The 23,385-nt window shown below is 49.9% G+C and overlaps 1 protein-coding gene across 10 annotated transcripts in view; it reads right to left on the bottom strand.

Moving 5' to 3' along the window:
* Positions 1–23,385, bottom strand: part of ANK1 (ankyrin 1) — a 127,105-nt gene that overhangs the window by 79,078 nt on the left and 24,642 nt on the right. For 6 of the 10 annotated variants that reach the window (XM_064585500.1, XM_064585504.1, XM_064585505.1 and 3 more), the window contains exons 1-2: positions 18,999–19,145; positions 12,308–12,409 (exon numbers count right to left, since the gene is read on the bottom strand). In XM_064585500.1, the coding sequence (XP_064441570.1) occupies positions 12,308–12,409; positions 18,999–19,037 (141 nt within the window). In that variant the 5' untranslated portion in view covers positions 19,038–19,145. Of the gene's footprint in view, positions 1–12,307; positions 12,410–18,998; positions 19,148–23,385 lie in introns of those variants that run through there. The other 4 variants (XM_064585503.1, XM_064585508.1, XM_064585506.1 and 1 more) reach the window with 3 other exon arrangements.

Raw genomic sequence — 23,385 nt, 5'->3', positions numbered from 1 at the left:
CCCAAGGAGCAGAGAGCCCGATGCGGGACTCGATCCCAGGACCCTGGGATCATGACCTGAGCCGAAGGCAGACGCTTAACCATCTGAGTCACCCAGGTGCCCACAGTTAGCAAAATTTTAATGGAGTCTGTAGATGGTTGTGTTGCATCAATGCTGATTTCCTGCTTTGGAGGCCTGCAGGGTGGTTATGTGGGAAAGTGTCCTTACTTTGGGGTGGTACACACTGGAATGTTTAGGGGTGATGGGGAATTACATCATACATGTATATATTATAGATAGACAGGAAGAGCAAATGCAGTAAAATGGTAATCGAGAGTCTAGATGACAGAGATGTGAAAATTCTTTGTATTGTTCTTGCAACTTTTTTATAGGTTCAAAAGTATTTATAATTTCAGCAAAGAAAGAGGGAGGTAGGAGGGACTAGCGGTAGAGAAGAGGCTGTGGGAGGAGGGATGAGCGTGGTGGGGGACTCTGGGCTCTGGCTGTGGTGGGAGCGGTTAGGGTTCCTGCAAGCCTACAGACTCAGAGCCAGAAAGGAGCTAAGCACACAGACCCTCCTGTTTCTAAAGGACCCATGAGGTACGAGTTTTCCTGGAAGTCTGAGGCTATTCCAAGATGGAAGCCCCAGAGAGCCACCGCACCGGACTGCCGGGTGTGGGCACCAGCAGATGGGAAGCCTCTCCCAGAGGCCAGGGCCCTCCCCCTGCTGCCTCTGTCTCACCCAGCTATCCGAGGGCTCCCCAGAGACTGCTTGGTGGGAAAGGTCTGCTAAAAATATAGGATCCCGGAATCCAATCAACCAGAAGCCAGGACAAGTTGAAGCAATTACCATAATCCTGGTGGAAAATCACCCCAATCTCCTTTGTCAACGCATCCTTGTCCTGGGACCGGGGAGGTAGAAGAGGAGCAGAAATCGAGAGATGGCACACACTCAGAAGCAGGTGGTGCAAAGGGAAAGGAACAAGACTGGCCCTGAGCCCTCGGCCCTCCTTGGCTTCATTCCAACCCAGATTTAGCTCTCTTACCCAGGTAGGTAAGATCCAGTGTACGAGGTATTCACAGGAGGGAAAACACTTGAATGGTTTTTATTATCTTAAAAAAAAAATTGGGAAGAAAAAAAAAGAAACCCACACTAGTCAGAGCCCTGGGAGGAGATGAGTCAACCTGGATCACCTTCTCTCTACTCCGGGGACACAAGGTGCACAATCCTCCCCGCCCCCGCACCGAGCAGCGCCCTGGCTCCGTGGCAGACCGGATCTGCTGCAGGGGCTGAAGGCCCCCTGGGAGCCTAGAGCAGGAAGCGTGAGCTCAAGTTAATGAGAGACAGGGACTCTGAAATTCAGCTCAGCAGCTAAGAATATCTCCTGTGGACTAGAAAGAGTTTCTATGTCCGAGACCTTGGCATTCCTTTATTTAAAAAGATAAAAAGAGCCAGACCTTCAGAAGAAGGGCAGTGGGGGGGGGGGGGGGTCAGAGGACAGAGCACTGGAGAAGGAGGGGAGGCCTCTGAGCTGTCTTCCTGATGTGTCCCCTCACCTCTCGGGCCTCACTCTCTGTATTTTCAAAATGATAGAATTGCCCTGATCCCCTGGCTTCCCCTTAATTCCACAAGTCCACAGTAAAACAATGCAACAGCTCTCAAAAAACAGTTAAGATATGCATGTAGAGATGCACAGAAGAAGGTATGACAAGATTCACACCTCATTGTTCACAGTGATTTTGGGGAGTGGGGGCATATGGGGAAACTTACAGAAGACTTCAGATATTTTTGTATAGTGTAAATTTTTATTTTTTACATTTTTTAAAAAAGATTTTATTTATTTGAGAGAGAGAAAGAGAAGGAGCAGAGGGAGAGGGAGAAGCAGACTCCTCCTTGAGCAGGGAGCCCGATGGGGGTTCGATCCCAGGACCCTGGGATCATGACCTGAGCTGAAGGCAGATGCTTAACTGACTAAGCCACCCAGGCTCCCCTAGTGTAAGCTTTTAAATAACTACCATGAAGTCATTTTGTTGCTAAATTAAAAATCACAAAACAGTTAAAATTAAGGACACAATTGTCAAAAACAACAAAAACATCTATAGCAAAAATTCATAACAAATGAGAAAATTCCAGGCAAATTCACATGCATAGTCTATTCCAATGAGAAAGAACTGGAATTGTGAATTGAGTTTAGCATTCCTATAACAACTAGGGAGGCAAATCTTCCTTCAAGGCCTAGATCAAATGGCATTTTTCTCTGGGACTTTTCCTGTCCCTTTCTCTTTGCCACACCGCACCGTTTCCAGCCTCCCCAAAGTGAATTGCTCTCTCAACCGTGTCCCCAAGGCGCTCGGGGATAATCTATCAAGGCCCTCATCTCGTGAAATTGCTTTTATCTGCTCTTGTGTCTGTGTCTCTCAAAGTAGGACTTTCTGCAGTTCCTATGTGTTCCTCACCTTCGGATCGTAGGTCTTAGCATGGTGCCTGGCCCATTGCACACGCTCCATAAGGGTTTGTGGAATCAAATGAACCTTTGTACAACCTGACACACTGCACAGTTACCTGGTTTTCTCAGTCTGGCCAGACTAAGAATATCACATCTGCTCTTCATATTGTAAATCCATAGCAGTCAAAGCCTAAATTGGAGCATGGAAGGTGTACTCTCCTTAAAATATGTTCCCGATCATTCTTCACTATGCCATTCACCCTTTTCCTGGTCCCTAGGATCCCAGAGACATCCCTGCTCATGTCACTGAACTGGTGAGTCAACTCTTCCTTAACCAAGAAGGAATGAAAACTGAAAATGAAAGCAGCTCAGGGAGGGCCTCCCAGGGGAGTAACAGGCCCTGCTGCACGGCTCAGCCCCAAGGCTGACGTGGGGGACACAGAGACCTGGGCTGGGAGCTGCGAGCCCCTGGCCCTTGTTCTGGAAGACTCTTGTCCTCTTTGCCTCTCACAAGGGTGAAATGAGGTCACACTGGGGAACGGCTGGGGAAAGCAGAGACACTGCAGAGCTGGGATCTGTGATTATTAAACACCGTGGGTCACTCTGACTCATGACAAGTCATCAACTTACTTTAAAACTACAAATTAGTCATGACAATCACCCAGACGAACATCAAATAGCTTATTTCTGCTGAGACGCAAAAGCAATTTACCTATTTAAATTAATTCAGGGGATGGGGGTTTTCAGTCCCATCTTTTTCCCTTTTGCCTTTTCTCGGAGGAACCACAACTTCTGAAGAATCCATAGTACCCGGCCCAGGGGAATCTAGTTGCTTCTCTTGTTCGACTGCACACGGCGGAACGCCACTGTCCCATGTGGGGGCTGCAATTGTACATTCTTTCCCTTCCTTCATTGCTATTCCAGAGCTGCACCATGGCAGCAAGTCCTAAGAGGCTCGATATTCCCATACTATCCTTTGGCAAGGCTTTCTGTGTGAGTTGGGAGTGGTTCCAGGCAGATTCAGGGGACTGAGTGCCACCTCTGTCTGTCAACAGTCCCTACGAAAACGATGACAGAGAAAAGTAACAGCCTCCAAATCCACACTGATCTAGAGGTAACCTCCTTGGCCTGACCGACCATCACCCTCACCTTGTTGTTGTTTTTGTTTTTTAATATATTAGGTATTTATTTATTGGAGAGAGAGAGCATAAGCAGGGGGAGTAGTAGGCAGAGGGAGAAGCTGACTCCCCACTGAACAGGGAGCCCGATGCTGGACTCAATCCCAGGACCCTGGGATCATGACCTGAGCCAATGGCAGACACTTAACCAACTGAGCCACCCAGGTGTCCCGCATCCTCACCTTCTTTCACTTCATTTATCCCAACATCACCGATCTCCCTGCTGCCCGTGCCCTCCACTGCTCCTGCATTTGCCTGGCTCTTCCTTCCCACAGCAACTCCACGTTCCCATTTCTCTACCCGCCAAATTCCTACTCTTCCTTCAAAGCCTCTCTGACTCCTTGGCATTTTAGCCACTCCCCAGACCGGCAGCAATGTGAGAGCTGCAACTCGGACTTACTCCCCTCCGAGTAGCAGCACATGGCCTACCAGAGCAGCTCAACAAACGCCTGTTCAGTGATTGCATCACTGAATGGAAACATCCTGTGCCCGTTCTGGCTGGCACATGTGACACTCCGTTTGTAACCTCCTATTTACAAGTTGGACTTGCTTGGCTGGCCTCTGAGTTCTTCAAGAGAAGGGGATGCATGAAGTTAGTCTCTAGCAGGGAGCTTGGGTCGTTCCTTGGAAGTGCTTGATACATGTTGCGGAATAAATGAAGTTGCAGAGAAAACTTAAGATGGTCTTCTTACCACCAACTCACCGAATCCAAACTCATAAAGCCCTGAAGATATTCCAAGTAACCTCTAGACCTCAGCTTTCTGAGTTATAGAGTGAGAGAGTAGAATGTCATGACCTCCTCCTGGCTCTAAGGCTCTTTAATTTAGAAAGGTAGCAATCATCACAATCGCCAGTGCCCAACAAATCCTGATCAAAAGACTTGGCATGCTGCCACCACGGAAAAAATTCCTCTGGAGCAGAAACTTTTGGTACAGGTGCTCCATTTATTCGAAATGCCTAAAACCCTTTACCTTCAAGATAAACCAGTACCCAGCAGTGATGGGGTTCATGTGGAAGGTACATGTGCAAATTCAGAGAACATCAATGGAACACGCATGGTTTCACATGCTTTTGTTGGTTGTGTGTTAGCACTGGAAACCACTTACGTTTTTGTGATCATTCAGATGGTCGAGCTCCTGAGACTTCAGCAAATATGACCACATACTTGACTGTTGGGGCTGGTGCCAGCATCAGAACCACCAGCAGGTGAGAGAGTCATTGCCCCTAAGAATGATCATTTCACAATGCTCTTAAAAGTGACAGCACTCAGGGGCACCTGCGTGGCTCAGTCGGCTAAGCATCTGACTCTTGATTTCAGTTCAGGTCATGATCTCAGGCTCTGTGCTGGGCATGGAGCCTGCTTAAGATTCTCTCTCTGTTCTCTCTCTCAAAAAAATTTATGTTTTTTTTAAAGTGACAGCACTCAGATTGGCTAAGTGTCAAATACATAGCTGGAATCATCGGTGGGTACAATAGGCCTAGCCTCTGATTGAACTTGTAGAGCACATACTATATGCCATGCAGAATCCTGGTAAGGAGCACCAAATAAAACAGAGTCCTCTCTCCTCGAGGGCCTTCATTTTAGTGGATGAGACAAGGACAGATGAAGGGACACGTAGAGGCATAGCAAGTCTCAGGGCACTCAGTGCTGTGAAGATAAATAAGGCAGGTCAAGGGGACAGAGGATGCCTCGGATGCTCCAGGAAACCTCTCTCCTAACTCTCTACCTTATGCCAGTACTCGTAGACATCAAGGCTTCTCTTTAGGGCATGAAATTTTCTCCTGGGGTCACAAGTAACTTTCCTTCCTATCAGGAAGGCCAACTTAGCCAGTATTTGTTAGATTTATAAGAAGAATGGGGTGCCTGGGTGGCTCAGTGGGTTAAGTGTCTGACTCTTGATTTCGTCTCAGGTCCTGATCTCAGGATTGTGGGATCAAGCCCCACATGGGGCTCCATGCTCAGTACAGAGTCTGCTTCTCCATCTTTGCCCCTTCCCCTGCTCTCTAATAAATAAAATATTTTTAAAAATTAAAAAAAAGAATAGAAGAGAAAACTAAAACAGTGAGGGTTTTTGCCTATGGGATTACAGCTCATGATTCCCAGTGGAGCATCTGTGTTCACCCGACAGTTCTAGGAATTCAGGAGAACAGAGACTTGGGCGCCTGGGTGGCTCAGTTGGTTAAGCGACTGCCTTCGGCTCAGGTCATGATCCTGGAGTCCTGGGATCGAGTCCGGCATTGGGCTCCCTGCTCGGCAGGGAGTCTGCTTCTCCCTCTGACCCTCCTCCCTCTCATGCTCTCTGTCTCTCACTCTCTCTGTCTCAAATAAATAAATAAAATCTAAAAAAAAAAAAAAGGAGAACAGAGACTCTGACTTACTCTCCTCTACTTTTCTTTTTATTTGGCCAGCTGGTAAATCTGTAAAGTCAATTGGATCATCCCAGAAAATATGTTTTTTTACTGCTGCGGCCTCCATAATAAAATATTTTGATTTGATGTAAGTAATCATGCTGGAAATTGGACATATGAAGCTGATACTGGTATGAGACACAGCCCCGGGCTGAGCAGGTGGACCCCGGTTCCTACATGCCCCTGTGTGGTGTGTGCTGAGACCACAAACCAGGGCGACGACACTCCAAAAGGCTAGGGAGGCCCATCCTCGGGTGTCACCACCTCTGCTGTCTCCCCGTTATTCCAAGCCACCGTCCAGATTGACCTGGTCCATCGCCTCAGCCTCCTAACCAGCCTCCTTGCTTTAGTCTCTGTGTCTCAAGTCGATGCTCCACCCAGCAGCCAGGGCTGGTGATCATTTAAAAACCTAAATCAGGTTGAGCGTCTCTCGTGTAATACCTTTCAATGGCTTCTCATCATCCTCAGAGTAAAATCCGAGTCCTCACCATGGCCTGCGGGCCTTTCACCATTTGGCCTCGGCAATTTCACCTACCTCCTTGCCTAGCACTTTTCCCTTTGATCATTCCACTGCAGCTACACTGTCCTTCTTGCTGTTCCCCAAACACCAAGCTTACTCTTGACCCCAGGGCCTTTGCACCTGTTTCCCCCTCTTCCAGGATTGCTCTTCCCCAGAAACCATGTGGTTCTCCCTTACTTCTTTTGAGTCTCTCAACAGTCATCTCCTAGAGAGGTCTTGCTTCCCTAACCTGTCTGCAACAGGCATCTTTACTTTTCTCCTCCATGCTGCTCTCGTTAGCTGACCTTATACATTTGCTCATTTTCTTGGTTATGGACGGTCTTTTCTACCAGCATATACATGCCACAAGAGCACAGGCTTTGTGTGTTTGGTCTATCTTGCTTAGTGCCTAGAATAGTAGCCGGTACAAAGCAGGTGTTTAGTAAGTACACGTGGACTAACCCCCACAAAAACACTGGTGGGACTATGTTCAACATGTCTCTCTCCCCCGTTTTCACCAGCCAACGCCAGCATCTGACTTCCTCGAATGCTGAGTGACTTCCAAATAGCTATCTTTGGGTTGGATCTCTTATCTGCATGACAGGCTTAAATATCCAATTGCTTACTATATATCTTCACTTAGATTCCTGAAAGACTCTTTTTTTTTTTTTTTAAAGATTTTATTTATTTATTTGACAGAGAGAGACACAGTGAGAGAGGGAACACAAGGAGGGGGAGTGGGAGGGGGAGAAGCAGGCTCCACGCAGAGCAGGGAGCCCGATGTGGGACTTGATCCCAGGACCCTGGGATCATGATCTGAGCCGAAAGCAGTCGCTTAACCGACTGAGCCACCCAGGCGCCCAGATTCCTGAAAGACTCTTTAGCAGGATCTCTGCACAGCCTGATCGTGTGTCCTCCCCCTTCCACACACTGAGTCCACCCCAGTGCTCCTAGTCTCAGTGAGCAGTGCCACCCTCCACCCCCCTGCACAAGGCAGACATCTGAGGGTCATTCTCGAAGTCTCCTTCCCTGCTTTCCCCCATGCCATTCACCACCCAGGCCTGTTCACCTCGCTCCATCTCCGCAGCCATGACCCTTATCCCAGCTACCGCCATTTCTCTCCTGCACTGGTATGACTGTCTGTAACTGGCCTCCCCATTTCTACCCCTGGGCCCTTCCATCTGTCTTCCACTCAGTGGCCACTGTGCTCCTTCAAAGCACACCTCTGATCATGTCACTCCTGAGCTTGAGTCTGTGGCCCGCTTCCCTCTGCTCTTGAGATAAAGATCAGAAGCCTTACCATGGCTTCTGCAAGCAGGGTGGATATTCCAGGACACGCAGAAACAGCTGTACCCGCTGCTAAAAGCTGAACTGCCTCCATTCCTCCAAGATACCTGGAATACCTCCAAGAGCCGCAGCCTCGAGCTCTTATGTGCCCTCCATCCCTGCTGCTCTGGCCACTCTCTTCCTTCCCCCGGATTCTTCCCCCCAATCAGCAACTGCAGTGTGGCACAGCAGGTGAACACACCCCCAGACACACACACACAATGCGTGCACACGTGCATGCACACACACTGCTCTGGCCCTGGGACACGCTATCCCAGCCAACTGTGATGACGATCACCCCTGCCTAGAGGGCCCAGCAAAATCCCAAATTCACCTCTGCAGCCTCATCCAGAGCTCCTTGCCTCTGCACTGCAGCCACTCTGGCCTTCCTTAAACTTTCCGTGCTTTTTGCTGCCTCAGGGACTTTGCACAGGCTGTTCCCTATGATTCGATTTTTTTTCAAGATTTATTTATTTATTTGAGAGAGAGAGTGTGCGTGTGTACACAAGAACAGGGGGAGCGGCAGAGGGAGAGAATCTTCGAGCAGATTCCCAGCTGAGCGCTGAGCTTGCAGAGCTCAATCTCATGACTGGAGATCATGACCTGACCCCAAATCAAGAGTCAGATGCCTAACTGACTGAGCCACCCAGGTGCCCCTATGATGGGAATGTTCTTCCCTTCCTTCGCATCATTAACTTCTCCTTATCCCTTACTTTAACTATCTCTTCCTCATGGTAGCCTTCTCTGCCTTCAGTTTTAGGTCAAGTCTCATATATGCTCAAAAAATCCTACACCTTTCCTTCACAGTTCCAAAGACACTTCGGTTTGCCTACTATTTATGTGCTTATTTGATGAATAGCTCTCACTACCAATGGACTACAGTTCAGAGAAGATGAGGACTGGGACTTTTCTTCGTACTATCAAATCCCTAAGGCCTAGCACTCCATCCACATGTGGAGATATACGGGAAGACACTGGCTACGTGGGTCTAAAGCCTGCCTATGGCTTGGCTAAATGAAAGCATCAGGCATTCATATAAAGATACTGGTGCATGCATGTGTATGTGTGGGTCCTTATGTGTGAATTTGTTCTTTTCTATAAATATAATAATGATGATGATCAAAATTAGTAGACATAATCCATGCATTAAGGAGACTGCCCTGAATCTTCAGATGTCTCTTACATAAGCCGAGAGAGTTCCTCTTTTCACACTACTTAGCGTAATTACTCCCCATCATGGCAAGCAGCCCTTATTCTTTCCACAAAACATACTATTTGAAAGAGTGTTACTTATATAAGGATTAGCATTTGCTGTATTCCTGCTATCACAGTCCACCAGCTCAAAAGATTCAAGCCAAAGCACCTCCTCAGGCCATGGCCCCCTGACAGGAGCCTGATTTCAGCGCCTCAAAACAATGAAGGCATGTTCTGAGGAGAAGCAAGCTCTAGTCCCCTCGTGACGCCAGCCCTGTGCACGCTATAAAGCACCAACACTGTCCCCATGGCTGCACTAATGTGTTTAAAGAGGGCGTCAGAGGGGCGCCTGGGTGGCTCAGTTGGTTAAGCGACTGGCTCAAGTCATGATCCTGGAGTCCTGGGATCGAGTCCTGCATCGGGCTCCCTGCTCGGCAGGGGGTTTGCTTCTCCCTCTGACCCTCCCCCCTCTCATGCTCTCTGTCTCTCATTCTCTCTCTCGCAAATAAATAAAATCTTAAAAAAAAAAAATTTTTTTTTAAAGAGGGCGTCAGAACCATGAGAGACTATGGACTCTGAGAAACAAACTGAGGGTTCTAGAGGGGAGGGGGTGGGGGGATGGGTTAGCCCGGTGATGGGCATTAAAGAGGGCACGTTCTGCATGGAGCACTGGGTGTTATACGCAAACAATGAATCACGGAACACTACATCAAAAACTAATGATGTAATGTATGGTGATTAACATAATATAATAATAAAAATAAAATAAAGAGGGCGTCAGTTCGGCTACTGTTGTCCCTCCTGCCCTGCCCATTCTTCACTGCGGAGCCCAAGGCCAGCCGCCCTGGGGGCCGGCATGAGCCTGGCAGCATGGGCTCTTCCCAGCGGCCTGTCTTCAGCTCCTGCCACGAGCAGGAGACCCGCGCAGCCCAAGATCCAGGGAGCCAGTAAGGGGCCCTGGGCATAAGCCAGCCCCGAGGGGCTTTGCAGCACCCGAATCCTTCCCTTTCCTCCTCCCTGACATTCATGCCAGTGCTTGCAGCCGTGTCCTCTCAGAAAGGAGGCCGGGCTTAGCCAGGACCGCAGACACCCTTCTGGGACTGGAGCATCCCTTTGGTGCTCGCAGGGCTCAGCGCTACCTGTCCCTGGCACCGAGCCCACCGGAAATAGTGTCATAAAGTGCAAAAATGCTGCTCGCCGAGCCCAAGATGAACCCCGGAGGTGCCCTGAGGAGAAACGGCAGGGGGACGAGCCAGTGACACCCGGGGCCTCACCGACAGGAGACCAATCAAGACAAAACCATTTCCCCGGTGTCATCAAAATCTTCCAATTTCACACCGAAAATAAGCCCTGGCTCAAGGCTTATGAGCATCCAGTTGTCCCCATTTCTGCCAAATGGATTCCTCTGAGAGCTGGCATCTTAACCCTTGGAAGGCCTCTGAAGGCTCGCTGCTCCTCGGGCGGAACTACACTGCGGAGAAGCCCTCCTCTGCATTTCTGCTGCAGAAGCCTCAGAACTTTCCAGGTGGGCAGAGAGAGCCATCCCCTCGCCTGTGGGGGGCTGGAACAACACAACTACAGCTGTTGGCAGGGTGCAGTGTTGAAACAGGGAGCCCCTCTCCTGAGCCACTCCGATCCCAGGACTTGCTCCCTACCCCATACTTTGCTCCCACATCCTCTTCCCTTGAAAGAAATGGGTTCACGGGTTCAATCTGGGCTCTGTGTGTTTGCTGAGTCGCCGCAGATGTCCTCACACTTGGGTGGAAGGGTAGGAGAAAGGGAGGGGGGCTTGCTGCCTCTACCCCGTCCACAGACTCGAGGCCAGGGCACATGCTTGTCCCCCCTCTGAAGTTCACTGCCATGGGCTTCATACCACACCTACTTTTATGTCCTACCACACACCACCTGCTTCAACCTCTCTCATCTTTGAGCTATGAATTTACACCACAGAGGACCAACCAAATCCAAATGGGGTCTTGCCCTGAGAGAAAGAGCAAGTGGCATGTTGCATTTTAAGCAGGGTGGCAGGGACAGGGAGGCGATGGGTGGTGAGAAGGCAGGGGTACAGAGGCACATCGCCTCCCGGGAATTGGCCCCAGCTGGCTTGTAAAAGCAATCTCGTGTGCTACAACAAGGAGGAACCTTGAAGACACTACACTAAAGGAAAAGGACAAATCCTGTGTGATTCCACTTAGAGGAGGGGCCTAGAGCAGTCGGATTCATAGAGACAGAAGGTAGAGTTGTGGTGGTCAGGGGTGGGGCGGGGGGCAGCAGGAATGGGGAGTCACCGCGTAACAGATGCAGAGTTTCAGCTCTGCAAGATGAACAGCATTCTGGAGATGGATGGTGGTCATAGTTATTCCACAACATGAATGTACTTTATCCCACTGAACTGGACACTTAACAACAGTTTAAGATGGTAAATTCCATGTCATGTGTACTTCACCACAATTAAAAATAATTTAATGGTTAAAATGGTAAAAAAAAAAAAAAAGTTATGATTGGTAAATGTATTCTAAATTAGAAACTGATTTAGCACATGTACCCCAACGATTTAACTGGCTGGCCAAACCAAACAAACCAAACCAAGGTCATCCATCCACGAGCCCAAGCTACACCCCCGTTCTCTTCCTAGACGATGATTTCCTCCTGTTCAGTTAATTCCTAGATCTTTGGCCCCAAACCTGACTCTTTGCCCTCTGATCTGACCTGAACACACGAAATTTCCTTACTACCCCCCCAACCTGACACCAAACCCACCGCTTAGCACCGGGAACCTCCAGAGAAGCGGTTCGAGCCACAGCGGCTCTCAGCCTGAGCCAGACTCGCTTTCATCAACACCTGACAGAGCAAGGGAGGCATCATCACGATTTCCTTCTCAGCACAGCGAGAACCCACAAAGGCTGCTAGTGGACAAAGGAGATTTAATGTCACCACTGACACAACATTCTTCAAAGGCCCTTCCTCCTGCCCCCTTTCAAAGGCCACATATTCTAAGACCACAGCGGGAACCAACGCAACTTCTGAGGGAAGAGGCAGCAGGGGAGGGAGCCTGGGCCCGGCCCACACGGTTCAGACATCAATCCTTCTCTGTGGGGCCCCGGACCGCGTCTGGGATGTGAACACCGAGGTTAGGGCCTTCAGCAGGCAGAAGCCCTTGGGGAGTTTTGAGGTCACTGGGAAAAGGTTAATAGAGGCGGATGAAAGCTGTCAGGAAAAGGCACCAGGCAAGAACCTCTCTTCAGAGACCATATGCCTGTCCCCACCCCACGTACCTGGTTACAGGTGTTAATGTCTACGCCATTCCGCAGGTGATCCAAAACTTTGTCCAAGTTACCTGATCTTGCTGCCCTCAGAAAGCTGGTAGCAGCATCGGCCTGTGAGGAGAAACGGCAGGCAGTGAGTGTGCTCTGTGGTAACGACTTCAAGATCCCATTCAAGCCCAGGGCTGCCAAAAAGGGCTAAAGTCACAGCGGCAGCCACTGCAGCCTCCTGTAAGGCACCCTGGTGCCCCCTGCCCCCCCCCCACCGTGGCACCGTGGTGCCCAGGCATGGGACGGGCCTAGAGTCCCGTCTAGATGGCTCTCAGGTCTGTACTGTGAGGTGCCTTCTTCTTGGTATCTTTATAAGCAAACTCCTTTGGCTAGGGCCTAGGATGCCCACTGGGCTAGGGCCCAGTCTTTGAGAGGGACCCTGTTCCAACTGCGAACGCTCAGCACTGCCTGGTATCCTACCACTTCGATGTTTCCAAGGGCTCCCCATTCTTACAGAGGACCCTATAGCACATAGCCCCTGACCCCAGGGGGTCACGGATGCAGGCGTCAGAGGAACCTAACAGGTGCATCTGGGCCCTGTTTTGTGGTTTGGTTTTTTAAGTACACAGCACATAGCACTGACTTACTATGCACTAAGATTATCAGCACTTCACATTTACTATCTGTTCACATACCCACAGAGATAGGCATTAAATACTCATTTTTGAAAACCCCAAGAAGTAAGTAGTATTGTGGTCCCCCTCTTACAGATGAGGAGCCAAGGCGCAGAGAGCTGAGGTGACTTGTGCAGAGTCACACAGCGGGCAAGAAGCGTAGCCTGGACTCAAATGCACATGGCTCGCCTCTGAAATCCGTGAACTTGCCCTCCTTGCTCTGCTGCCAAGTTAACGTGAGGTTTCGCCGGCAGGTGCCCCTCGCCAGCTCTCGTGAATGAGAGTAAAGCAGTTCCTTTCCAGAGCCCTTGCTCTGTCACTCACACCATGGCCATCAAGACTCCACCACCAAATAATACAGGCCATTACAATTATTATAGCAGCACAAGGGCTGAGCCCTGTGCTCGGCCCGGGGTGCGCACCCAGGTGGGCGAGGGTCGTCAAGTGACACGCCATGCATGAAGTGCTCCGGAAGACCCACCCATACCTCGTGGTTCCCTCTCCTTTCAAGGGTACTCTGTCTCCTGCCTTCACGCTCCCTCCTCAGAGAACATGCCATAGTGGGCGGAATGGTGGCCCCCACAGATCCGTCTGTGCCCGAATCCCTGGAATCTGACAATGTCACCTTATTTGGAAAAAAGAGCCTTTGCAGATGTAATTAAGTTATGGGTCTTGAGATGAGACCCATCTAGATTACCTAGGTGGGTCCTAAATCCACTGACAAGTATCCTTAAACCCCGATCCTCTCCCCAGAGCAGGGCTACATGCCTTTGCCCACCAAACAGTCAATCCATGGCAGCAAAGACTTTCCAGCCTCATAGACACTACCTTCACCTGTCCCTCCCTCTTGCCACCTCCAGCCTCCAGTACCTCACTAGAAGAGCTGCTTCCTTCCTCTGCCTTCCAGCCAACCCCACTCCACCCCTGCCTCGCTGATCTTCCGAAAATCCAGATTTCCTGCCAACCTTGCTCTCATATTCCAGACCCCACATGCCCCCACCCCCACCCCTGCCCCGTTATATAAGCTCAAACCTAAGACTTCGTCCACTTGTTCACAACATACACACACTTGGGGGGTGCCTGGAGGGGATGCCTGGGGGGCACAGTTGGCTTTGTGTCCCACTCTTGGCTCCGGCTCAGGTCGTGATCTCTCAGGGTCCTGGTATAGAGCCCCGGTTGGGCTCTGCGCTCAGTGTGCAGTCTGCTTAAGACTCTCTCTCCCTATCCCTCTGCCCCTCCCCCTGCTCTCAAATAAACAAATCTTTAAAAACAAAAAACAACACCATACATACACTTGGCTCTCCCTGCCCCCAACAGAGCTGTCAGAAGAGCCCCTTCCTCCTTCCTTCTCTGTCCTCCCATGGCATTCCCAGGCTGTCTGCCTCCAGGCCCACACCCAGATTACTCATGGGACCCTTCTGAAGCTCTCTGACGCTCGCATTTGCTAATTCCAATTCAGATCCACTCAGCTCCTATCTCCTCTATGATGCGGTCTTTGGATACTCAATATTTACCATTTTTAAATCTAGAAACAGGAGCTTGATTTTTTATTTAAAAAAGTGTATTTTAAATACATCTTTGTCTCCCCAGCCAAACTGTTTCCTTCTTGGGGCAGGGACCAAATCTTTCACCTCTTTGGAAATCCTTCAAAGCTTGAAATGGCTGCTAGGCCACGAGCCCCCTTGGCTGAAAACACAAGGCCCCTAATGTCCCCTTAAGTTTCTCCGCTAGGCATCTATGGTGGGGGAAATACCTCAGAAATGAGGATCGCTCTGTTGGTTCCCCATGAGCTAGATACCCAGAGAAATCAGACTCAAAGCTTAGCTCCTCAGAGAAATGTCTGTTTGTACCTGCTGAATCAGAAAGTCTGTCTGCATTTAACTATTGGGAAAAATACTATATTATTCCCCAAGAATGAGAGTGTTTGAGAAACCTATCTCCCACCTATCCCACCTACCCAAACTACCTTCTGTAGCACAGTAATAGGACTCAGGACAAAAAGCTGAGCATGATGGGTAAAAACAGTGCAGCGTGACACGGCTTGACTCTTCGGGGTACTGCATCCAGGAAGTGAGGCAGAATATTTATGATAGACAGACAAGCAAATAAATAGAGGGTAAGGAAAGCCCAATCGAGAGTAGGCTGCAGAGGGCGAAATAGTTGGTGTGGTTTGTGTGCTATAAGAATGAAATTACAACAGTAATACCAGGCATTGGGCAGGTGTCTTACCAACATGGTATCTGTCCATCCTTATCACAACTGGTGAGGTAGGTACAATTATCATCCCCATTTTAGAGGTGATGAAGCTGAGGTTTGGAGAGGTTAATAACTTGTCCAGGTTCTGCAGTTAAGTTAGGTAAAACTCAGGGATTCAGCCCAAGACTCCCTGATGAAAGCCCTTCCACTGCCCTTGACCCCGAGATGCATCCCCCGCAATTTCAAACCAGGGACAGCCCTGACAGATTGTGGGGGCTGGGAGGAGCCTCATGCCTTTGCCAGTCAAACAGTTAATTCATGGCAGGGAAAGGGTCCCAGGCTGGTCCCAGCTCTAACCCTGAGGGCTGTGTTAAGCCCAAGACAGACCTCAAGAATGGGACCATCTCATCCCAGTCCTTCCTTTTGGGGATAATAAAACCAGCTGTAAGAATAAAGTGACTAGCTAAAGTCACCTATGGAGTTACAGGTGAAGTTCAATTGCTAAGGCCTTTTCATTTTCTGTTTGGTCTTCTCTGGCATAGAGTAGTCAGGACATTAGCAGGATCCTCAGGGTATCTTACAGGTGAATTATAGATAATGGTGTCACTCCCACTGTGTATCACTCAGTTTAATTGTACAATATATTTGCTGAGGTCCTATTTCAAGTCCAGGACTCTGCTAGGGCAAAAAGAAATAGAATAAAAATTCAGAATATAGGTCCCTGCCCTCATGATTTGAAAAACAAAGTGACGGAGTTATAAAGGGGTCATTCGTTCCACTAGCATTCAGTGAGCACCTCCTAGGTGCCAGGGAATATTTAAGCTCTGGAGCAAATGACCCTGGTAGGAATATGAGACCCATTCTCACCATCTTGTTTTTCCGAGCCTATGCTGCCCATCTATCTAATTCAGTTACCTCCAAGTCAATGACCTGTCCCGGGTGCAATTTCCTGGTGCATCCCGGAATGGTCTGTGTAATCCAATAGGGCAGAAAGAGAGTCAAATGAATCCAACACGTTCCATTTAGAACAATTACCCGAGTAGACACTAATCAGAAAAACAATAATGGCAATAGTGACAAAATGCTAACCAGACTATCTCTGGGCTCTGATAAATTGGAGCAGAATTCGTGGCCCTCCCTGAGTCCCACCTGTCCCTGGGATGTGGGGCAGCCTCAGAGAGGCCTCTCTGTTTGAGGAAAGTAGATAGAGGGCCTGAAGGAGGCTGTTCACTGTGTTCCAGAAAACCAGTCCACAAGGGCCCTGAACCCTGCATCACACGGAGGAGCTACCCGCCCCTCTGAGCACCCACCAAGGCTGCCTGCTTGTGTCTTTGCCCCTTCTTCATCTTGAGCTTCATTTCAATTTAATTTTACCTGTGAGAAAATTGCTCACGCCTGCATTGAGGGCAAGAAGGTGTATATATGTTTTGTTCGTCCTCGACCCACATCCCTGCTGGTTAATCCATGTGATATCCCTGAACTTCCTTTCATAACAAAATAAGTTTGCCTTTTTTTTTTTAACATTTTATTTATTTATTTGAGAGAGATCATGAGTAGGGGTGTAGGGGCAGAGGGAGAAGCAGGCTCCCCGCAGAGCAGGGAGCCCGAGGCAGGGCTCAATCCCAGGACCCTGGGATCATGACCTGAGTTGAAGGTAGATGCTCAAGTGACTGAGCCACCCAGGCGCCCCAAGTTTGCCTTTCTAAATCCCTTACTATGCTTTAGACACTTTACATAAATTAACTCATTTGCTCCTCCGAATAATCCCATGAGGCAGGTGCACTTATTGTCTCTTCTGCAGAGATGAGGTGAATGAGACACAGAGAAGTTAAGCAACTTATCCAAAGTCACACAGCGAATACATGGCTTGGCCAGGATTTGAATCCAAGTAGCCTAACTCCAGGGTCTTTCTCTTCACCCCTGTGCTACACTGCCCCAATGGGCCAATCACTTTTAGTGCTCATAATGTTCCTCTCAAGTTCAGCTCTGGCGGGAGGAAGCCTTCCACCCGCGCTCAGAGGCTGTGCCCACTTTGGCCCTTACTTCGCGAGGAAGTAATGGAGGGGAAAGGAAGGCCCTCGAGCTCTCATCAGGACTGCTTGGAAAAGGGAGGTGAACCCTTGGTTACCTGAGACACCCAGACTATTATTAAACTTGCACTTCCTGAGTGGGGTGATATGAATATAGCAATAGAGAAGTAGCCCAGGGGGCTCCAGTGTCCTTGGAGGGAGAGGCCGGAAGCACACTATGAAATGTCAGCGTGCCTGGAACACATGAGCACAGAAGGCTCCACAAACCCTAGAGGCCAAGCACAGCTGAGTTTCAGGCCGAGTAAGAGAATCCCAGGGCCTCTTTGCACCATCTCTGGGGCTTGAGCCGGTCCAAGTTCGCCTAGGACAAATCATGAATTACTTTCTCAAGGTCTTTTAGTACAAAATTCATGTCTAAAAAGGTGAATGGAAACAGCTATTATCAGTAAACAGTGATAAGATAATATCTCTTTCCCTAGGGGTCTTGTTTGAGCAAAATGCAGTTTCTTTAACAAGGCCACTGTCAGGACTCCCAGGAAGAGATTCTAGATCTTTCTAGGGGGTGCTGCAGCACATCCAGCTGACTAAGGCAGACCTTGGTTCTAGCCGCGGAGCTGCCTGCTGTGTTTGGGGGTGGCCCTCCACAGCATACTCAGCACCTTGCTCTTCTAGGAGCCCCCGTCAGGCCTCGCAGGAAGAACAGCCAGCGCTAGCCAGCATGCCCACCTGTGTGGCCCCTGCCTTTATCCCACGGGCTACAGAGAAACCAAAGTGAACCCTGGGCCACAGCGTGTGTTTTCAGTAAGTTTTTCATTTTTCTTTCCAGAAAGTTGTGCTGGGAAAGCTTCCCAAACTGTCTCCAGGAGCCCCAGTCAGACTACCATTGGCAAAGGTAGAAGGAACATATTAAAGGTGTCATTAAGGTGTCATAAAAGGTGCAAGCAGGAGTCCCGAGTTCCCTTCTAATGTCCGAACACAACTGCCAGGCCTTGGGAAAAACCCTGCCCAAGCCTGGGCACTTCCTGCGTCTGGCCTTAGAGGCTGGGTGATGCAGTGATGTGTGAGGAGTCCACCCTGATGCTGGGAACACCTGGGATGATCCCGCTCTGCCACTTGATGCTCTGCCTCCTACAAGTTCCCAAACCTCAATTTCCCCATTGCCCAAACGGGGATGATACAAGGCTGGCCGGGGGGGCCGTGAAGATGACAGGGTACGGGGAAAGCATCTGCTCCCCAGCACACAACAGGTCTGCCTTTCTCTCATCCCCATTCATTTCCCGCTAACTCCAGGACCTCGGGGCACTAGTGTTTCTAAGGTTGAGGGGTCAGATGTGCGGCGGGCGAGGCGGCGCCCTCTCCGGGCAAGGCCAAGGCCAGGGCAGTGGCATCCCCGCGGGTGCGGGTGGGTCCCCAGCAGCAAACCCGCTCGGCGGGACTGTCCTCCGCGGCGAGGGGACGTGGCCTCGGCGAGGGCCCCCGCGCGCCCCGGTCTCCTCCCCCGCGCTCCGGCATGCGGCCGCCTCACCCGGGCCGGCCACAGGTCGGGCCGCCTCCCGCCACCGGCCCCTTCGCGGCGGCAGCCTCCAGGCCAAAGGAATTTTCCTCTGGATCCTGCTAGAAGCCTCGGCGCCCAGCCGGCGTGAGGCAGCACAAGGGCGGCCCGGCGCGCGTCCCCGCACCCGCCCGGAAAGTTGGCGCCCGGCGAGCCGGGCGGGACCAGGGGCGCGGCGGCCCGGACCCCGCACGGCGGCGGCCCAACGCGCGCCGAGCTCCCCGCCCGAGCGGCCGCGAGCAGGCCGTCCACTCACTCACCGCAGGGTCTGGACCGGACCTGCCCTGTCTCGCTGCCATCGTCCGGCGCCCGCGCTGAAATCCGAGCCCGGCTCCCTGCTCCCCCTCCCCCGTTATCTGCTCGGCGGCGCGGGGAGCGCCAGCAAGTTACGCGGCATCTGGCTAAAAATACAGGCTCCCTCCGCTCGGCTCGGGCTCGGGCTCAGGCTTCAGCTCTGGCTCCGGCGCGGGCTCCGGCGCTCGGACCCTGAGCTCGCCCGCCCGCCCGCCCTCCAGCCCAGCTAGCCAGCCGCTAATGGGATCTCTTCATTTTCTCTCCATTATTATGTCAGTGGGAAAGTTAATGCGAAGCGATCTCCGGAGAGAAGGCACCTGCTGCCAAGCCCAGCCGAGGGGGTGCGTGGAGGGTGCGGGTGGGGGTGCAGCCCGAGCTGCAGGTGCCAGCAGGCCGGGCGAGGAGCAAGCGTCCTGCCGCTGCAGAAGGGAGGCACATACGTCCAATGGAGGTGAGGAGCTCCAAGCTGCATGGCGCTCCCGCCCTGCCCCTGCCACACTGACTGCCCTAGTGAACGGCCCCGGAGCCTGCAAAGACGGCCAGGGTGAGCTCAGCAAAGTCTATTTATGCCCCATAACCAATTTGCATGTTTTGAGCTCTTACACCGTGTCCTGAGATACCAGCTAATCAGCCTAATCCAGATTCTGCCAGAGAGCTGCGATGCGAACTGAAGCTGAGAGGCAGGACACAGAGCTGTTACTACCATCTCCCTCATCCTTCAAGTCTGACGGGGTTAATGAAACATCACCCGAGGAGGCTGGAGTAACCTCCGAGTTTTCAGTTCCGGGACCATCCTCACCTTTTCCTGAGGTCATTTCAGGGGCAGAGGTCAAAAGCCTGTTTGGGGGGGGGGGGGGCCAAGCCTTGAGGTGATGCCAGATTGTTAAGAACAGGTGATGACAAGATATCAGCAAAAGCAATGCCAGGTAACTAGGCCCCTGGCAAAACTGCTTGTTCAGACCATGGATGTTTTATATCATGAGCCCGGCTTCACCTTCTCTTCAAATAGCAGCCTAGACACAATCCCAAATTCTCTTTTTCCACCCCTCCTGCTCTGACACATAGGTATGGTAGAGCTGTGTGTGTTGGTGAGGTGAGGAATTAATGCACTGAGCACCTGTTAGGTGATGGACATACTGCCTTACCTCAATTAACCCTCACAGCCATCCCATAAGGTAGACGATGCTATTATGGTTGTATAGACCAAGAAACTGAGCCCAGAGAGGTAAAGGGTCAGGACCACGGTCACCACTAGTAAATGGAGGGTCCAGCGGATCCAAAGCCCTTCCATTAACAGCACTGGCAAGATTCCTAACAAAAGTGTACTCGGGGCCAGGAATAGATAATGTGGAGCATGCTCCTAAAGATTAGAAAAAACTCTGGGTGTTTTCCAAAGTGAAGTGCTCTTCAAAGCCATTCAACAAATTAAGGCAAAGTCCCAAATAAGTGAGATAAATAAAGATCAAGAGAAGAGGTCAGTATGTTGTCAAAAAAGAGTGATCTGAAGTATATAATGCAACTAACTCCTCCCCATGGGGGTAAAAAACCTGGTCTTTGAAGACTGCAGCATCAGGACGTTCCGGGTCCGAGACTTTCAACATCATCAGATGATGAACTTCAGGCCAGGCCACCTCTGCAAGGGGGCTGGAAAGCACCTGCCCTGCTGTATCAAAGGGCAAGGTGTCTGGGTATAGGAAGTCACCCCAACCCCCCTCCGTGTAAATGTTGTTAAAATACACATCCCTACAGGTCTTTTGCCCAGCACCTCTTAAAACTGCCTCTCAGATTTGCTAAAATCCTCTACAGAAAGAGCTTCAATTAATAAATTATGGTTACTGGAACAGCCCTGATCATAGCCCAGTGGAATATCTCCAGGGATTCTAAAGCACCGTTCCAACATTAATATTTAGAGAGAGAGAAAACACCCTACTCAAATGGAAGATGAATAATATGCACAATACTTTCAGAAACACTGATAGAATTGACTCACACAATAGAAGATCGACTATTTTTCTAACCGCTATATTGAAGTTTAATTGACATACCATAAACAGCATATTTAAAATATACAGTTTGGTAAGTTTTGGCTTATGCATACCCCCCATAAAACCATCACTACAGTCCAGATAATGAACCTCCAAAATCATCTCCAAAAGTTTCCTCCTGCATCATAATCCCTCCCTCCTGCTGATCTACATGGCCGCCAATACTTGGGATGGTCAGTCTTAATTTAGACATTCTAATAGATGTGTAGTAGTATTTCACTGTGGCTTTCATTTGCTTTCTCTAATAACTAATGGTGTTAAACATCTTTTCAGGGGATTACTCACCATCCACATATCTTCTTTGATGATATATATCTGTTCAAATCTTTTGCCCGCTTTTAAATCGGGTTGTTTGTTTTCTTATTATTGAATTTTAAGAGTTCTTTATATACAGAATATCTGTTTTAAAGGTGAGATAAACTAAGACCTTGCAAGTAAAGTGATTCAAAGTTAAATATTAAAACATTCCCAGTCTAATTTCGGTACCCAGATCTTATAACTCTTAAGCCCAGTGTCCTTTGTACTACAATGCTATGGGTTATACACAATCACAAAGAAAAAGGACGACATAGTTATAGTGGACCAGAAGCTGACTATAATCAGAGGAGAGTACTCTCACAGAATACTGTGAGAGTAATGGGAAAGATGCTGAGGTATAATCAGAGGACCTGAGTATTCAAGACTGCCAAGAATTCTTGATGTCAGCCATGATGACCTCATTAGGGTTGAGGCTTTGCAACTTAAATATGCAAAGAGGCAAGGCCCAAGAGAAGAAAAGAAACAATTTCATACATGTTGCTCAGTAAGACCCGAGGTTATAGGAGCTAAAGAAGAGAAGGCTAAAGGATATGGTCCTTCAGATGTAAAGTCTTCTAGCACTAGAGCCTGGAACCCCAGGACGGGCCTAATTATATGGTGTCTTTCCCAGGTGTGGTAGCCTGGTCACCATGATGCTGTTATAAGCTTCTCCTAGGCAGAAGCAGCTTGGTTCAAACGTTCTGTATGCCCAGCCCCTCCCCCTCCCCTTCCCCACCTGCTCCCCTATGGACAGTGGTGCCCCATAAATGCTTGCTGACTGATGTTTGAAGAGGGCATATGCACCGCCATAAGGAAATAGGAAGTCATGGGATTAAATTGATGTAGAGAAGATTTCCATTAGACATTTAGACAGAAAGAACTTTCCAGCTGTCGGGGATGTGACTTAATAGAACTCATTATTCAGAAAGGGCTGAATCTTTGCTGGGATCCTTCAGGAGAGCAGAGACAGATAGTTCACCATTCGATAAGGCGTACAGCTGTACAGGTTAATCTACATGACTTACCGCGGTGTCTTTGGGCTCTAGGCATTCAGAAAGATAAGGGATTATTATTTTCCCCATGAACTGTCCCTCCTTCCCCCTCCATCACGACCACACCCTTAGACAACAAATAACCATCCTGCTCCTTGCCCATTTCCTTTCCTTTCCAAACCCGAGGGCTGTACTTTTTACTGCGGGAATTTAGTGTGTCCTTGAGATCTGTCAGTGCATGTCACTGAAACCAAAGTAAAGCGACAGAAAGGAATTGATGGGCAAGAGAAAAAAACGGGGCTTCTCAGGAAGGACACAGGACCTGTTGTTCTATCCTGTAGGCTCACGGTGTCTACAGGTTTTTTCTAATCTTGCTAAATATTTTACCTGCTGTCTCCGCAGGTCCCTCGGCAGACAAGCCTGATGAGGTGCTAGACCCAGCTGGGGAGCACGTTCCTGGGTCCCTTGCTGCTCAGTCAGAAGAAAACAAAGCTATTCACTGTGTGACACGGAAACCCGCGGGGGCACTGGGAGCTCAGGACAGTTTACGGGGCCCCTGCCGCGGATTCCTCCATGAATCTAGCTCTTCCAGAAACTGGGAGAACACATCTTTTTGCTCAAAAGCCTGGAGCAAAGAATCTCAGGTGCGTGGGATTCTCAGATGACTGTGCTCCCCCAGAATATTCTGGGGGGACAGGAACAGGCAGCTTCAGGCGGCAGCCAGCCTGGACCCCAGCTGGCTCCTCTCTAAAGGAACGTGAGAGCTGACAAATTCAGGGCAGACCCAGGATTCCAGAGAAGGGCCTCCAGGCACCTCAGGCCCTGGGCAACAAGACTCTCCCCCTGCCGTTCACTGAGGGACACCCATGCCCTCCTGCTCCTCTGGTTTAATCCTCTGCAGTCAACTCAGACATGGAACTAACTTAATGACAACAGCACTGTTTGAATTTCTGGGCAGCCTTAAAACACTCCAAGTCAGTAGGCCCACTCCACTGCGGTTGAGCTGCGTAACTTTTGAT

Source organism: Mirounga angustirostris, unplaced genomic scaffold (assembly GCF_029215605.1).
Source record: "Mirounga angustirostris isolate CCGP_5_RB_7025 unplaced genomic scaffold, mMirAng1.0.hap1 SCAF_2, whole genome shotgun sequence".
Classification (NCBI taxonomy): Eukaryota; Metazoa; Chordata; class Mammalia; order Carnivora; family Phocidae; genus Mirounga; species Mirounga angustirostris.
The sequence above is the reverse complement of the archived record's forward strand: the minus strand, read 5'-3'. Positions and strand labels throughout refer to the sequence as shown.